Source organism: Panthera onca, chromosome B3, assembly GCF_046562875.1.
Source record: "Panthera onca isolate mPanOnc1 chromosome B3, mPanOnc1 haplotype 2, whole genome shotgun sequence".
NCBI lineage: Eukaryota > Metazoa > Chordata > Mammalia > Carnivora > Felidae > Panthera > Panthera onca.
This window is the reverse complement of record NC_138344.1, coordinates 64,435,797-64,454,053: the sequence shown is the minus strand read 5'-3', so window position 1 is coordinate 64,454,053 and position 18,257 is coordinate 64,435,797. Positions and strand designations below refer to the sequence as shown.

At 36.9% G+C, this 18,257-nt stretch overlaps 1 protein-coding gene across 1 annotated transcript in view; it reads left to right on the top strand.

The window, feature by feature from the left end:
* Positions 1-18,257, top strand: part of SPRED1 (sprouty related EVH1 domain containing 1) — a 137,595-nt gene that overhangs the window by 49,971 nt on the left and 69,367 nt on the right. Inside the window, exon 2 of the mRNA XM_060618988.3 lies at positions 16,616-16,790. Coding sequence (XP_060474971.1) covers positions 16,616-16,790 — 175 coding nt within the window. The remainder of the gene's footprint in view (positions 1-16,615; positions 16,791-18,257) is intronic.

Genomic DNA, 18,257 nt, shown 5'->3' with positions numbered 1-18,257 from the left:
ATCTTAAATTTATAACAGCTTAGTTTAGTTTAAATTGATGCTAGCTTAGCTTTAATAGTGCATAAAAGCTATACACCTATATCAGTCCATTTCCATTTATGTTGCTATTGTCACAGTTTATATTTTCATACGTTAATGTGCTCATTAATATGGATTTATATTATTGGAAATGAGAAAAATCTACACACCAAAAATGTAATAATAATGGCTTTATATTTACCTATGTAGTAATCCTTACTAGAGTTCTTTATTTCTTCATATGGCTTTGAATTACTGCCTAGTGTCCTTTTTATTTCATCCTGAAGGATTCTTGTTAGCACTTCTCATATAGCTGATCCGCTAGGGGCAACTCCCTCAGATTTTTAGTTGTCTTAATTTCTTCTTCACTTTGGAAGGATAGTTTGTATGTAGAGTTCTTGGTTGACATTTTCTCCCCCAGCACTTTATGTCTTTGCACTGCCTCTGGCCGCCATTGTTTTCTATGGGAAATTGGCTGTTAGTCCTATTGAGAATCCCTTGTATATGATGAGTAGTTTCTCTCTTGCTGCTTTCAAGACTTTTGTCTTTTAACAACTTGATTATAATGGGTCTCATTTAAAAAAAAAATTTTTTTTTAACGTTTTATTTATTTTTGAGACAGGGAGAGACAGAGCATGAACAGGGGAGGGTCAGAGAGAGGAAGACACAGAATCTGAAACAGGCTCCAGGCTCTGAGCTGTCAGCACAGAGCCCGACGCGGGGCTCGAACTCATGGACCACGAGATCATGACCTGAGCTGAAGTCGGCCACTTAACCTACTGAGCCACCCAGGCGCCCCATGGGTCTCATTTTTAAAACTATCTCTTTGTGGGGCGACTGGGTGGCTCAGTCGGTTGAGCGTCTGACTTTGGCTCAGGTCATGATCTCACAGCTCGTGAGTTCGAGCCCCGCGTCGGGCTCTGTGCTGACAGCTCAGAGCCTGAAGCCTGCTTCTGCTTCTGTGTCTCCCTCTCTCTCTGCCCCTAACCCACTCACATTCTGTCTCTGTCTCTCTCAAAAATAAATAAACATTAAAAAAAAATTAAAAAAAAAATAAAACTATCTCTTTGTTTATCTTTTTTTGGAGTTGGTTTAACTTCTTGGATGTGTAGATTTATGTCTTTTATCAGATTTGGAAAGGACTTTTTTTTCCTTCTATTTCTTCAAATATTCCTTCTGCCCCTTTCCTTTCCTCTGAGATTCACTATTACATGTATGTTGGTACATTTGAGAGTGCCTCACAGTTCCTTAGGTTCTGTTCATTTTTCTTTATTTTTATTTCTCTAACACAGATCAGATCATTTCAGTTGGTCTGCCTTGATGCTCACTGATTCTTCTGTCTGCTCAAACCTGCTGTTGAAACCACCTTCTAGTGACTTTTTTATTTCAGTGACTTTATTTACCAGTTTTAGATTTTCTGTTTGGTTCCTTTTGATAATTTGTTTCTTTATTGATATTTCCTGTTTGCTCATACATCATTTTCATCATTTTTTGATTTCCTTTACTTCTTTAAGTATATTTAAGACAGTTGATTTGAAATGTTTTTCTAGTGAGTCCAATGCCTGCTTCCTCAGGGGTTGTTTTTGTTAATTTTCTCTGTGAATGGGCCAGACGTTCCTGTTTCTTTTCATACTTTGTAAAGTTTTGTTGAAAACTGAACAGTTTGAATATTATAATGTGATAACTCTGGAAATCAGATTCTTCCCACTCTTCAGGGTTTGTTTTGGCAAACAACCCTGATTGTTTGATTTTCTAAACTGTAAAGTCTTTATTTTTTGCTATGTGTGACTTCTGAAGTCTCTGTTCCTTTAACCTGGGGTTGTCTTATGTTTTGACACAGATTTCCTTGAATTCGAAGAGGAAAGAAAGAAAGAAAGAAAAAGGAAAACTCTCTTAGGTTTAACAGATTATCTCTGTATTGTGGCACTCCTTCCATGCTTAGCCAAGCCATTTATAGCTGCCTTGCCCTTTACTTCCCACTTGTGCTGAGCTTAGAGGTCAGCCCAAGATAAGAACTTAGTCTTTCAGAACTTCTCTGTCCTGGGTGTGCATGTGGCTTTCTAAATTCCCCCGTCTATGACATCAGTTTTGATTGCTCTGATTCCCTAGAGGAACAGTCTCTCCAGCTTCTCCTCCCAGGCTTTTGGTACATCTATTACTGGCCATCTGTAATATTTTGCCCTTGGCAGCAGCTGGATGTTTGTTTGCTGTATGATGTGTTTGAGGAATGCAAACACCTTATGTCAGTCCTTCACATAGCTGCAGACACAGTTCTTTGGGACTAAAGTCTGGCTCTGCTTTCTTTAGTACCAGGGACTGGGATCCCATGCTTAGAACACAGGCTGCCAAGGTTAAGACCACCTCTGAGAGTGGGGTTGGGGAATGGGGTTAGACCAAGGGCAAGTGCCACAAAGCTTTCCTAAGTTGCCGTTAGTAGGCTTCATGCTTAGCATGGAGCCCAACGTGGAACTTGAACTCAGCAGTGTGATATCAAGAGTCAGACACTTAACTGACTGAGCCACCCAGGTGCCACAGTTGCCCTTAGGTTTAACATTTGCTTGATCACTATAAACCTTTGACTATTTTCTAGAGTTCTGACAAAGTTGATTCTAATCAATTTTGCTCTGCTTTTTAGTATTTCTGTTGAGGGATAGGCCCTTGGAGCTAACCTTCTCTATTTTCACTGTCAGCCTGTTCTTTTTCTTTCTTTCTTTTTTCTTTTTTAATGTTTATTTATTTATTTTGAGAGAGACAGAGGGAGTGGGAGTGGGAGGGGGACTGGGAGAATGAGAGAGAGAATCTCAGCAGGCTCCTTGCCCAGTGCAGAGCCTGACTTGGGACTCGATCTCACAGCCGTGAGATCATGACCTGAGCTGAAATCAAGAGCTGGATGCTTAACTGACTGAGCCATCCAGGTGCCCCTGTACTTTTTATTCTCAGATTAGTATGGCATTTTTACAGGAACTCTAAGCTTCCTTCTATAGGATGAAGTATTATTAACTTCCTTGTAATTATGATTACAGTGTAAGTAATTATGTACCTACATCATGAAGCCTCCTAAATTTTGACTAGATTCTCATTTGATTAAATGTTTAAATCACCTTGGGCTGTCTGCTTTTTTCCACAAGCACTCTTGATAGGTATTTATAAGAATTGTTAAGCATTCTTTATGCTTCTTTATCCGATTTTCCTTTTTATTTCTGGATTCAGTTATAAAAGCGTTTATTAAATACCTATTTTATGTAGGTACTGCTAGGACTTTCAAGCATTGGCCATAGTAGGGCTGTCAGATATTGATGTTGGTAGTTTTTTAAGACTCTATGTAGAGATACTTCCTGTTTCTCACATTATTCTTCTGATTAATTTTGGTCGCTGTCACTGACTCCATATCTTTTTAGCATCCTTAGCTTGTTTGCCTGATCAGTGAAGAGTTGGCATCCTAGATATGCAGGGTTGTCGGCTTACTCTGGTTATTCCTCTGTTCCTTGTCCTGAAATGCCAAGGCACTCTTTACATTCTCAGCATGGGTTAAAGCTTCACTCTCGATACTTGCCTCCAGGTGCATTTGAAAAAGTGAATGCTCATCACCTCTACTAAATAAGGTTACATGTACATATAGAAGGAGTTGGCAACATATTTTAAAAGTTGGGGGTACTAAATGTAAGGGATTCTGCTGGATTCCTTAGTGAAAACCATCTTACTTAGGTTGACATTGAAAGTATTACCTCCTCAGGAGTGTAATATGAATTTCCCTGCGTCTGTTCCCTGACCAGAGAGGGGGGGCAGTCTCTCACCGAATGTTCTTGCTATTGACCTGATGCATGCACTCAGATGAGTATTACTTCATCTAGTCATAAACCCACATATTTTTCATTAATATTTCTGGCAACACAGATAAGATCAGGCATGTAATTTTACTGAAGACACTGAGAAACAGGAGAAATAGATTGGAACTTCTCACGTAACTACATAGTGGTATACACGAGGATATCATGTACCTTCCCTAAATGAGGAAAAAATGGAACAGTGTTTCCTTTTTGCTTTAAATAGAATTATTAACCACACCTAACCATTAAGTATGAATTACTTTGAGTCTTCTACTCACAGTTCACATGATGGAAGCATTTACAAAAGATACCTAACCTAATGATAGGCATCAGGGAAGACTTTTTGGAAAGTAAGAAACATAACTAGATAATGTATTGTAATTTAGAGCTTGACCATGTTCACCTTGGTGTCTATGAAAATGCCTCTCTGCTAAACCTAGGTCCATTTTTAATCATTTTTCTCCTACCACACAGGAATCCTTCTCCAGCCTTTACTTCTGAAATACTTCTTAGGAAGACTAAGGAATTCCTTCTCCTGCCTGTCCATTTTCTGTGTTTGTGTCTTCTCTCTTAGGCTATGCCTATTGTCTGTACCTCCAACATGAGAAAACCTGAGTGAGAGTGTAAGTGGGGGATGAACAGAGAAAGAGGGAGAATCTCAAGCAGGCTCTGTGCTGTCAGCACAGAGCCCATGCCAGGCTTGAACTCATGAAACCGTGAGATCATGATCTGAGCCGAAATCAAGACTCAGACACTTAACCGACTGAGCCACCCAGGCATCCCGAGAGTATCCAACTTTCTTCAGGCAGGAGCTCAACGAGCCCAGTATATTTAGAAGAAATACACACATACGATGTTATTTGTGGTATGTTGTGTAGAAATATGTGGAGAGTAGGCTGTATTTGAACAAGTCTCTGTTACTAGGGAGAACTATACATTGTAAATAGGTTGGAACAGCAGTCTTGGTTCTTTCAGGTTCTTGGGAGGGATAGAGTGTGCAGGGTGGGATGGGTTTTGACATCAGGGAGGGCAACAAGGCTGGTAAAATCAGTTCCTTGTTATAGTATAAATGGCAAGTGTACAAAAACTGCTAGCTCTTACTATAGAGACAAGTACCATTTTGAGATCATAGCCCTTAAGGGAGAGAGAGTGTGTGTATGTATGTGTGTGTTTAAGAGTTTGGTAAATACCTTTTTGAATGGGTAAAACATACAAACCATACCCAATTCAAAAAAAAAAAAAAAACACATAAAAGAGCATTTAATGAAAGGAAAATTACTCTTGTACCCCTGTCTCTTTTCCCATTGCTAAAGAAACAGTTATCAGTTTTATTTTGTGAAGATTTTATTCATATGCAAGCATGCGTGTGTTTTCTCCAAAAATGATAGCATACTATATCCACTTATGTATCTTAAACAAGCAAACCTGATAGAACTTAGAGATCAGCTCACTTGACACTGTCAAGAGCTTCTTCATTGTTATCATGGCTACATAGCATTGCATTGAAAGGCGGTATTTAAAAAAAAAATTTTTTTTAATGTTTATTTTTGAGAGAGAGAGCGAGTGTGTGAGCGGGGGAGGGGCAGAGAGAGAGGTAGACACAGAATCTAAAGCAGGCTCCAGGCTCTGAGCTGTCAGCATAGAGCCCAGCACGGGGCTCGAACTCTTGAAACATGAGATCATGACCCGAGATGAAGTCAGACACTTAACCAACTGAGCCACCCAGATGCCCCGAAAGGCAGTATTTTTTTTTTTTTTTAATGGAGAACTTTTCTTGAGGTGGGGACTGCAGTCAGGAAGAGTTGTGACTCCAGCAGGCATGCAAGAGAGGAGTGATGTTCCTGGCTTTGATAATGGAAGGAAGCCACAAGCCAAGGAACATGACTTTTAGGAATTGGAAAAGACAAGGAAATGGATTCTCTTCTGTACCCTGCTGAAAGGAGTGCAGTGCTGTCAGCACCTTAATTTTAGCCCAATGATGCCCTCTGGACTTCCAGGGTGCAGAACTGTGTACATTGTGGTGTTGTAAGCCACTGATTTCAGTACTTTGTGATAATAAATACATGGTATACATTTTTTTCTGTCAATTTGTTGCTTTTTTTACTATATTTATGGCATTTTTGCTGTGCAGGAATGTGTTCAGTATAGTTGAATTTATCCCTTTAGCTTTTAATGGCTTCTGGATCTTAGGCCTTTCCTACTGTAAGATTATTTTAAAACCTATTTCATTCTCATGCTTTTTTTAAAAAATTTTTTTTTTAAACGTTTATTTGTTTTTGAGACAGAGAGACAGAGCATGCACAGGGGAGGGTCAGAGAGAGGGAGACACAAAATCTGAAACAGGCTCCAGGCTCTGAGCTGTCAGCACAGAGCCCGACGCGGGGCTCGAACTCACGGACCGCTAGATCATGACCTGAGCCGAAGTCGGCCGCTTAACCGACAGAGCCACCCAGGCACCCCTCTCATGCTTTTATCTCATCATGAACTCTAGTATAAATGTTGGTTTCTTGTCTTCTACGTTCTGATCTCTTATTGACAATGAATATTTTTATACTTGAGCTCTTCTAACATAGACCTAGAGTACTTCAGAAGATGAAATCATGTCATCATTGCTGGTAATTAAGGAATCGGGGAATTAACAGTAGTGGTTTCAGAAGGCAGGAGACAAAGGTAGAGTTTTAAACTACTTTGGTAGGTTGATAATACTATCTAGTGGAACCTAGAGTAGTTGATTCTAAAGGGATAGTTTGTGAGTACCTCTTCCCTTATCCTTTTTTGATTTTAGTTTTATTTTTCATTCTCCTGGAAGACTTCCCAGATGCCTATGACTTACTTAGAAGTGCTCCCATCATGCAGTATGAGGAAGATTGTGATACTTAGCTGTGGCTAACAATTCTTACTAAAAGTAAAAAGCCACCTCCTGGGTTTATTATGCAAACCCCTCATAAATACAAAATGAGACAAATTTAGACAGTTTCAGATATCATAATGTCATAGAGTTGATTTAATATATTAAGGCCTTATAATAGTAACATTTATTGGGCACTTAACTATTCTCCAGATATGTGCTAAACACTTTACTTGCATTTCCTCATTTACTTTCCAAGTACTATTATAGATGGTTATAACCCCCATTTACAGACCAGGAAAATGGGCATACAGGGAGCTTAAGTAATTTAATTTGCTCAAGATTATAATTTTGAGGTGATGCAACTGCCTTTGGAATCCAGGAAGTCTGACTTGCTATTAAACACAATGCTGTTAATTGCCATGTGCTGCTTTGGATTGATGATTACTATGTGGAAAATAATATTTGCTCCGAGTTTGAAGTTACCAATACAAAACAAGTAATTCAAGACCATTATCTTTATAATCAAACTCAACCTTTTATTTCATTATCTGTAAAATGCTGAAATAACCTATCTCATTAGGATTGGTGTAGTCCAGTTCTGTTACTGCTTTTGCTCTTTGAGAGATTTTTAAAAACACAAACCAGAGCCTTCTACTCCCTTGGCATTGTCACCCTGTGGTCTCTTTATTGTGATAAAATAGAGTACTAATTTTGAGCATGGTATGGAAGACCTGATACAGTAAGGTCCAGTGAGTTAACCTATTATTTGTCCTTAAACATGACGTACTTGTGTCATGCTCCCTCCATGGAGTGTCCTTAGTTTTTTTTCCACCCGATACACTGATATTCCAACCCCCATCAAATATGAATATTAGTCATCTCCTATACTTTGCATTTTGTGGTTATATATCCCATTATTTATATTTCCCACTAAATTATGAGCTTCTAGGGCGAGACCATAACTTTAAAATTTTATTTATGTATGAAGCATAGAAATAAATGCTCACTAGGTAAATGAATAGATGTAGTAATGAATAGAGTAGTAATGAATAGAGTAGTAATGTGGTTATCTTCTGAATATCATCTGCATTTTTTTATAGTTGAGAAAATAAGTACTTATAGTGTGAAGTGCTGTATCATTCTAAATTATTTCTATTAAGTGCTTCCTTTTTCTCTTATATCCAGTCTCTAATAATGTTTAATATTTGGATGGTAATATTTACTTAAAATATACTCTTTAGGACAGAATGTTTTTTCACTGTAAATATCACTCTATGGAAAAATATAAATTCTTATTGTACTGAACAAATCTTAAGGGATTCTAAGGTTTGTGGGGGGTTTTGTGTGTGTGTGTGTGTGTGTGTGTGTGTGTGAGAGAGAGTATTTTTGGCCATTTTGTTTGGTACTGTTGTAGTTAGAAATGGAAAATAGTTCTCTTTGTCTCCTGCATATAGATTGCTTTCATATCCTCAGGAAAGTCACCCTCATCTTTTGTATTAGTTTCTGGTTGCTACAGTGACAAATTACTACAAACTTAGTGGCTTTAAATAACACAATTTTATTTATTTATTTATTGTAGTGTGAAGGTTAGAAGTCCAAATAGATCTCACTGGGATAAAATCAAGGTATTGGTAGAGCTGCATTCCTATTGGAGGATCTAGGGAATGCGTTTCCTTGCCTTTCCAGCTTCTAGAAGCCTGCATTCACTGTCTCCTGACCCCTTCTTCCATCTTTAAAGCCAAGCAGTATAACATCTTCAAATCTTTGATTCTGACCTCTTCTGCCTCCCTTTCCCACTTTAATTGATCATCTACTAGTTTCATTTTTATTTTCTGGAATTAGTATATTTCATGTTCTTGGAAGTGTAGTAATTTTATGATTTGCTTAAGAGAGGATGATGTAACTCCACCTAACCAGCATTCAGTTGACTCATTTGTAAGGAAATACCACCTTCACAAATCTCTAAGTTATGGCCTAAAAATGTATTGCGGAGCAACTTTGCCCTTTAAATGGAATATTCTTTTTTAAAAAAATTTTTTTTAAGTTTATTTATTTTGAGAGAGAGAGCAAGCAGAGGAGGGGCAGAGGGAGAGAGAATCCCAAGCAGGCTCCGCGCCGTCAGCACAGAGGCCACTGTGGGGGTCAAACCCATGAACCGTGAGATCATGACTTGAGCCAAAACCAAGAGTTGGATACCTAACCACCTGAGCCACCCAGGCACCCCTAGATCAAATATTCTTAATCTCAGCCTTGTGAACCTTTTCTTGGAAGGGACTGTGAATCTGCAAAATTGTATTCAAATGTGATTTTTTAGCCATATATATATTCTTCAGGGGAGTTGGTTTGTAGTTTTGATCACAATTTCGGTAGTATCAGTAATCACCCTGACCCCTCAATTTGAGAACCATTACTATATAAAACAAACTGAATGACTTGTACAGTTCTGGCCTTTTCTCAGATCTGTTTCCTAAATGTAGACATTTCTAACTGCATATTGGTCATTCATAATGGTGTAGCTGACTGTTTTTAAGCTTACCATTTCATTTTTTTTTATTGTTTATTTTTTAGAGACAGAGCATGAGCGGGGGAGGGGCAGAGAGAGAGAGGGAGAGGGAGACAGAATCCCAAGCAGGCTCCAGGCTCTGACCTGTTAGCACAGAGCTCCACGCAGAGTTTGAACTCACAAACTGCAAGATCATGACCTGAGCTGAAGTCGGACACTTAACTGAGCCACTCAGGCGCCTCAAACTTACCATTTCTATCTTTCTTGCTTTCTTTCTTTCTTCTTTTTTTTTTTTTTAATGCTTATTTATTTTTGAGAGAGAGACACAGTGTGAGCAGGGAAGGGGCAAAGAGAGAGAGAGATAGAGAATCAGAAGCAGGCTCCAGGCTCCAAGCTGTCAGCACAGAGCCCGACACAGAGCTTGAACCCCTGAACTGTGAGATCATGACCTGAGCAGAAGTCGGACGCTTAACTGAGCTACCCAGGCGCCCCCTAAACTTACCATTTCTAAAATACTTTCCTTTCTTTGTCTGCCTTTTCTTCCTCTCTGTTTCTCTCTCCTTTCTTCTCTACTGTCCCATCCTACCACACCTCTGTACTTCATTCGGAGAGCAGTTTGGTTCCATGGTCTTAAGTCTTTATTTGTAATTGTTTCTTTTATCTTTCTGCCAGAGACTACATATTTTTTCTGTTTTTCTTTAGTAATAGTGTACCCTGTTTTTAGATGGGTACATGGTTGCCTGGAAATATAGACTGCATTTCCTAGCTTATATGACAGGTATGCATGGTATTGTGACAAAGCAATAATCAGAATTGTTTATATAAATATGTTTATTAAGATACTTTAGTATGTAAAATTTGTTGTAATTTGTCAAAATTGTCTAAGTAAACCCTAGCCACAGTCTCCCCTTGTCATATATCTTTTTCTGTACTTTCAAGCCGTGTAAATGTATATTAAACATCCTCTTTAAGTAGGAGACTTCTTAGGTAAGGAATAAATGATGTATATTGGCAATATCCTTGTAATAATTTGGCAGTTTTTTTGGTGAAAATATAATTGAGCCCTGTTTTGAAATAATGTTAAATATATAGGTGAAGTTAAAAAAAAGAATAAAGCTACACCTGGAAGTGTTAAAGCATGTAAAGGTAGGAAGGTTTAGAGGTTGGGTTAAGTTTAGGAAGGGGATGGGTAAATTTTCTGGTACAAATCCATTTTTCTGGTACAAATGCTAGACCAGAGTGGATCCTAGATACAAAAAGAAATCATAAAAGTAGGTCTCAATTCACCAGCACTATGTACAGCAGCTTTGAAGACCTGGTCGCCATGCTCAGTGGAAACAAAACCATAAATAGCTGAGAAACAAAGACCAAATTGCATTTAATTTCTGGCCAATGGTAGAAGACTAGTGTGGGCTATAATTCAGCAGATACATGAATATTTGCTCTGCCAGACATGTTGATTTTAAGCAGTTTTTTACTTTAGCAGAAAATAGAGAATTCTGTACACTTAAATGACTTTAAAAAGAAAAAGTTTTATCTCTTCAAAGGATGTAAGAGGTTTAAAACAGAAAAGTCACCAGCGCAATTATAAAGGAAAAGAAATACATTTGACCATGGTAAAATAAAAGCTTTGTTGTTTGAAAGACATTAAAAAAATAAGCCACAGATCAGAAGATAGTTACAATTCACATTAACTGACAAAGGATTAGCATCTGTAATATAAAGAATTTATGTAAGTCAATAGAAGAAAGACAACTCAGTTGAAAATTAGAGATGGTATAGAAAGAATGAAGAGAACAAGAAGACAGTTGGGTGCATGTATAATAGGCTTGGTAATAACAAAACAAGAGTATTCTACAAGGGAGAAAAAAAACTAAAAAAGAAGGACATTTTTAAGCCAAGGACATTTTGCTTATTAGACAGTTAAAACTATTAGGGCTTGTAGAATTTTCTGTAACTGTACCCCTAATTTGGTATGAAATATTTTTGCCAGTGTGCACATGTGAAAATGCAACCATAATAGGCATTTACCACAAAATTCAATCAAGTATGACTTTAAAGTTATTCTGATTGTGTATAATACAGTACTGCTATTTTAGAAGAAACTATATGGATCAATATAAGAGAGGCAAAATTTATCTTCATGTTTGGTCTTCTTCTTTTGCCTTTAACTTTACTAAAATACCAGTTGAAAATTCTAGAAAATAAAGGTCATGGTGACTAAGAATTTTAGATAATTTAGAGCACTTACCTAACCACATCAATAAATCCTCCTGGCTTTCTCCAAAATAGACCCAAATCAGTCTATTCTTCTTGTGTTCATTATTATCACCCAAGGCCAATCCAACATTACTTCTCACCTGGACTTGTACATTAGTTTAATTCACTGACTATGGCCGAAAGGATATATTTGATACAGTTGTTCAGATGAGATCAGAGATTAGCAATTGAGATACAATTTAGATATTGAATAAAATAAAGGAAACCCAGCAATGTTTTACAATAAGAGCCTCTTCACTTCATTAGAGTGAAAGCTAGGCTGAAAGGTGGTTATTACGTAGTCCGCTACCAAAGGGAAGAATAGAGCTTTAGTTTGAAGTATTTTAAAAAATTAAAGAACTAATTATTGTCAGATTTGACTTTTTTAGATCAGTCACAAGGGCCTTTCAACTAAGTATTAAAGAAGCTCAAGAGTGAAATTCCTGCATTCTTACCAGTAAGAATAAATTGTCATTGTAAATGGCTGTTGTCTCAAACTGATAGACTAACAGATTCAAATACGGTACACACAGAGAGTAACCAACAAGTTCTTACATTTTAACTCCATGATGGCAAATACTATTTTTCTTTATTTTCCACATTTACTAGAATGGGCTTCTATTGTTTACATAATCAGGGGAAAATGTTTATTACTGTTTCAAATGGAATAATACAATTTGGTTCCTTGCTCTAAGGCCATTTTTATCTAAGGAGGAGGTGACAAGTACAAATTTTATTGTGCTACACAGCAGATATGATAGTTTGTAAGAGCTACCATTAGTCTTTAGGTGTAGATGCATATTTTAGACAAAAGAGTTGCTACTTTTATTTAGGTAATGAAGACATTTGAAGGCAAAGAGACTATGAGAATTAAAAGCACATGTGAAAAGATTAACCTTGGCAGGAAGGTCTAAAAAAAGAAAAACACCCTTCCCCCACCCCCCCAAAAAAACCCCACACATAACCACCCCACACATTTATTGAACAACTTGAAAAATTGTATGGTAAGTATTCTAGTCTTAGGTCTTGAAGTTGGAAGCTGAATTGTTAAATTATAAACTGATGAAGACTGTGGTATGGGGAGTACAGATTTATTGATATAAGTTTCTGGAATACTTTAAAGCTTGAAAGATCAGCTTGAATAGATAAGGGAAACAGTGACGTATTTGGTATAGTTGAAAACATGAAATTTAAAAAAGTGTATATAAGTTTCTGGTTAGCTTTAAAACTTACTGTATTAAGATGAACAATGAATCAGGCAACCTTATTCTTCGACTGAAGAGATCTTTATTTTATCTGATTTTCCTAGGAAGGACAACACATCCCTTCTAGGTGGGACTTTATAAAGTAGGAAAAAAAAGGTAATTGGGGTGCCAAAGGAAATTATGTTAGGGCTATTTATTTATTTATTTATTTATTTACATTTTAGAGAAAAAGAGGGGGAAGAGTGAGGGTGGGGAGAGAGAAAATCTTAAGCAGCCTCCCTGTTGAGTGCCCCGTGACCCTGAGATCATGGATCTGAACTGAAATCAAGAGTTGGATGCTTATTTGACTGACCCACCCAGGCGCCCTGGGATACTTATTTTTTAAAAAAAATGTATTCATATATCATTAAAGAGAACATTCTAAAATTTTACAGCATCTTCAGTAATGCCAAGATATACTTAAAATGTAAGTTCTATATTATGTTACTTTTAATTTATAAATAGTAATTATAAAATAATTTTTGAAGAAACAGAAATGAAGGAAAAATACCTAACTTCACCATCCTAAAATAACTACTTGGGGGTTTTTATATTTTCTAATAATCTTTTTTACACACATTTTTATATTTTTAACGTATAAAATCTGTCTGAGAAGCATTATACATATATCTGAGAAGCATTATAGAAATTGTAAATGTAAGATTCAAAGATGAAAAAGTAAGGGGCGCCTGGGTGGCTCAGTCGGTTGGGTGTCCGACTTCGGCTCAGGTCACGATCTCGCGGTCCGTGAGTTTGAGCCCCGCGTCGGGCTCTGTGCTGACAGCTCGGAGCCTGGAGCCTGTTTTGGATTCTATGTCTCCCTCTTCCTAATACCCTCCCCTGTTCATGCTCTCTCTCTGTCTGTCTCAAAAATAAATAAATGTTAAAAAAAAAATAAAAAAAAAAAAAACAACAAAGATGAAAAAGTAAGAGTTTATGCCCTAAAGAGGATAACTACTTGCATACTCTAAAGTCAAAATATACCCTGAGCTTCAGAAGGGGTTGTTTCACAACTTGGGTTTTCTAAGTCTTGTGGAACCTAGGGTAAAATTCTTTTAACTTCTCAGTTTGCTACATAATTACATAAGAAGGAAGAGTCAGGATCCTGTAGTAAAATAAATACTTAAATGCTTCTTGGGAATTTGAATTTTTGTTTTGACCCAAGTTCTACCTTTATGACTTCACTGAACTTCAAACATGTTGACCTTTAAATGATGAGTTCTGTTCAGAGACATTTAATCTGAACCTAATATGTCTAAATTATGTGCTGTGCTTCTGAGATATCCTTAGGATAAATTCTTGACAGACCAGATGACCTTTGTCTAGTATTGATTCTAGCCCTCCAAGCTGGTTCTCCGTGTAACAAGCTTCCCTGGCTTCTTGGTATCCATGTCATGATTATTTATAGTAGAGGCACTTGTTCTAGCCCATCCAAAGAGGAGAATTTCAATTTGCTACCCTCTGTTAGACCAAACTTTATGCCCTCATACGTCCTTTGACTAGTTCTTTGAGTTGAAGATTGGGAAGCATGGGACCCAGACAAGAACGGAGCCTCTCAATAACTGAATAATAAAAAGCTTAGAACAGTTGCTTATAAAGGTAAAGACTTGTAGCGCTTCCCTTAAAGAATTAGTTTGACTCCAATAGTAGAGAATTATGGTTGACTCTGTAAATTTTATTTTTTCTCAGGTCCTTCCTGGCTCTGAAGTACCAGGATGACTGCTACAATTTTAAATTCTTTGTTTTAGTAATAATAATTAGTACTTATATATCATTCCTTATGTATTAGGCACTACTTACATTTATTAAAGACAGATATAGTGACTGTCTTAACGACACACAGCTAGTAAGTTGCTGAGCCAGGATCCAGCTTGTGACAGTTTGACTTTAGACTCCTCACTCAACCACAACACAGTGAAGCTTTAAAAGTTAGAGTTTTCTGACACAAGACTTGTGTCAAGAACATATAGAAACTTCTAAAAATCAATAATAAAAAACACCATAATAAAAAATAACCAAGGATGTAAAAAGTGGGTGACGTATAAATGGCCAATAGCCATATGAAAAGTTGTTCAATACAGCGAATCATCAGGGAAATTGATATTAAAACCACAGTGGGTTACCACTGTAAACTCACTACAATGAGTATAATTTAAAAGCGTGAAAACACCAAATGTTAGCAGGGATGTGGAGCAACTGAAATCATAGTACGTTACTCATGGGACTGTATAATGGTAACACCACCTTGGAAAAGTTTGTTAGCTTCTTCTTTAGTTAAACGTACTGTCCTGTGATCCATCGGTTCCATTCCATAATAGAAATGAAAGCCTATGTCTACAAAAAGACTTGTACAAGAATAGTTGTGTAACAGCTTTATTCATAATAGCCAACAACTAGGAACAATCCAAGTGTCCATCAATACAAGAAAGTATGAATGAATTGTGATCTGTTCGTTCAGTGAGAGGCCTATGTAGCAGTAAAAATGAACTGCTAATACAATAACATGAGTCAAATGAAGTCAGACAAAAAGGGTACAAATGGGGATTCTGTTTGATTACATGCATTTGAAGGCCGATAACAGGCAAAAGTAATGTATTTTTTAGAACTAGAACAGTGGTTCTGCTTATTTGGTGGGTAGGAGACTTCAGGGAATTTTCTGGAGTTATGACAGTGTTCTATATCTTGGTTATTGTGTTGGTTAGATGTAGATGTGTACATTTGTCAGAAATTGTTGAATTTTATATTTAAGATCTGTATGTTATAGTATACCTCAACAAAATAAATCTGCAAAGTTAAACAAAAGCTAGGGGGAGATTTCAGCCAATCACTAGGACAGCAGAAATGACACCTGGCAATGTAACACTTAGAACATGCAAAGACATGAAGTAGCACAGAACTGTCACATAGAGCCTCAACTGAGATGCATAATAACCAACACACATTTAAGTTCTATTAATAAAACATTTTTTAAGTTTATTTATTTTGAAAGAGTATGAGAGGGAGAGAGAGAATATCAAGCAGGTTCCACGCTTATTGCAGAGCCTAATGAAGAGCTCAGTCTCACAACTGTGAGGTCATGACCTGAGCCAGAATCGAGAATCAGTTGCTTAACCAGCTGAACCACCCAGGCACCCTTAATAGTTTTCCGGGAAGTCATCAGGGTGTACTACTTTTAGAAAGGGTTTCACTACTAATTATTATATTAAAAGTTTGGAACTAAAATGCTTAGATGTCAGTAGACTAGAATATTAGTATATGAAACATTTCTTAGGTTTTATGTAAAGAACAGTTGTGGTTAATATTGGGAAATGATTCTGGCTAGAACTAGAGTGTGGTCTCTTTAGAGTAGAGTCTGCTAAAAAGAGGGCATGAAAAGTTTTTGGGCATGACTTTGCTTGATTAGTTGCTGAAACAGAACATTTGTCTTTATATGATTTGTCTGATGTAGATTCCTAGTTAGAAGAACTAATGATCTAGAAATGTTAGAGATGTCACATTTTATGTACTAAAATATAGCAGTAATTTGTTCTGGTTGTTTTTTGCAGCAGGTGGAAAATAGACAAGTTTGATGGTGGCCTGTGTAGTTTGACAATATTTGTGTTTGGGGTCCTTTATAACTTGTTCCGTGACCATCAGATAGATGTGCTGGAGGTACTCAAATGACGAATTGAAATAAGAGATCTGTAGTCTTTTATTGTAATGATGAGCTTCAAAATAAAGGTTAACTTTTTAAATTAGTTTGTGGGTTTTTTACCTCTTTCAAATAGATTACCTTGTGGACTATCACGGAAGTAGGAAACATATTAGTTGCCACACATTAACTAATGTGGTCTTTGTTTCTCAAATAAGACTGACAGCTTGGCTTTTTCTTGTTTATGGAAAACCTAATTTCAAATCTTTGCATCTGTTTTAGTAATAGTTATGCACGAGTGCGAGCTGTGGTGATGACCCGGGATGACTCAAGTGGTGGATGGTTACCACTTGGAGGGAGTGGACTAAGCTGCGTCACTGTCTTCAAAGTCCCTCACCAGGAAGAGAATGGCTGCGCTGACTTTTTTATCCGTGGAGAGCGACTCAGGGACAAAATGGTAATGAATAATGTATCTGTTGATATAATTTTAAGGTTCTATAGATTGAATTATCTACTTAAAGTTTTGCTGAGTGTAACGTTATTTATGAGAATTATTTTTGTCCTGGATCAGTGATTATGTATCTAAGTTCTTTAAATGTTAAAGACAGTGAAATATGCCAACTGGGACTCATTAATATACATATGTTAGAAGGGAGCTGCAATTTTTAATTAGATTTAATGCAAAAGTATTCATGAATAGTCCACACAGTTATTAAACTAGGTACACACTGCCTTTCCTTCTTTCCCACTCTTTCTTCCATAGACTGGTGGTTGACAAACTAAAGTGCACAGGGAATATCCAGGCCTGCTATGTATTTGTATGGCCCATGAGTTCAGAATGGTTTTAACATTTTTTTAAAGTTTATTTTTGTTTATTTTGAGTGAGAGATAGAGAGCAAGCAGGGGAGGGGCAGAGAAAGGGGGCGAGAGAGAATCCCAAGCAGGCTCCACACTGTCAGTGCAGAGCCTGATACGGGGCCCATACTCAAAAAAACCATGAGTCAAAGTCAAGAGTTGAATGCTTAACTGACTGAGCCACCCGGGTGCCCCTGGTTTTTACATTTTTAATGACTGAAAAAATATTGAAGAAGAGTAATCATTTTGTGACACATGATAATTATATAAAATTCAGGTTTAAGTATCCGAAAGTGAAGTTTTATTGGAACATAGCCTAGCTCATTCGTTTACATTTGTCTATGACTGCTTTCATATTACAATGACAAAATTGAACAGTTGCAGCAGAGAGCGTAAGTATCTCGACCCTTACAGAATATTTTACTGGCTCCTACCCTGGACTCTTTTCTCAGGTTCTTTCTCTTCATTCTCTATTAATCTAGTTGTCCTAGGCACATAGACTACCTGGTTGCCAGCCTTGATTTTAATACTACATCTTCCGCGCAGATGAATGTTTTCTTACATCTGTGTATTTTAAAATTTGAATCTCAACGTTGATAATGTTAGATATTTACTCTCTTTTAATTGGTGTGGAAAGCTCTTTCTCCTTTGTTCGTTTGTGACAACTGCAGTTGTATCTGAGAAGCTGAATAATGTTAATGTCATTTCTGTATCAAGCAAAAGGAAAGCATATACTTAGAAGCAAAATGAGAATAAAATGCCAAAAATTTCCAAGACTCTTGAAAATAACTTGAGTTCCCTTTAAATATGTAATTGTGGACTGTTTTGTGAGCCCATTTAGCATCAATAATGTTATCTCTCTTGAGAATGTGTTTTAAGTTCCAAATAATTCTTTCATACATGAACGCTTTGAATAATTCTACTTTTAATTTTGGTTTCTGGATATTTTTTACTACTAAAATATTTTAGTAATTTAGAGAGTTGCCTAACTTGTCTGTGCCCCAGTTTCTGCCTCAGTTAAATGGTGAGTTACCCTAAATCTTCTTGAAAGCCTTCCAACTCTAGTTTT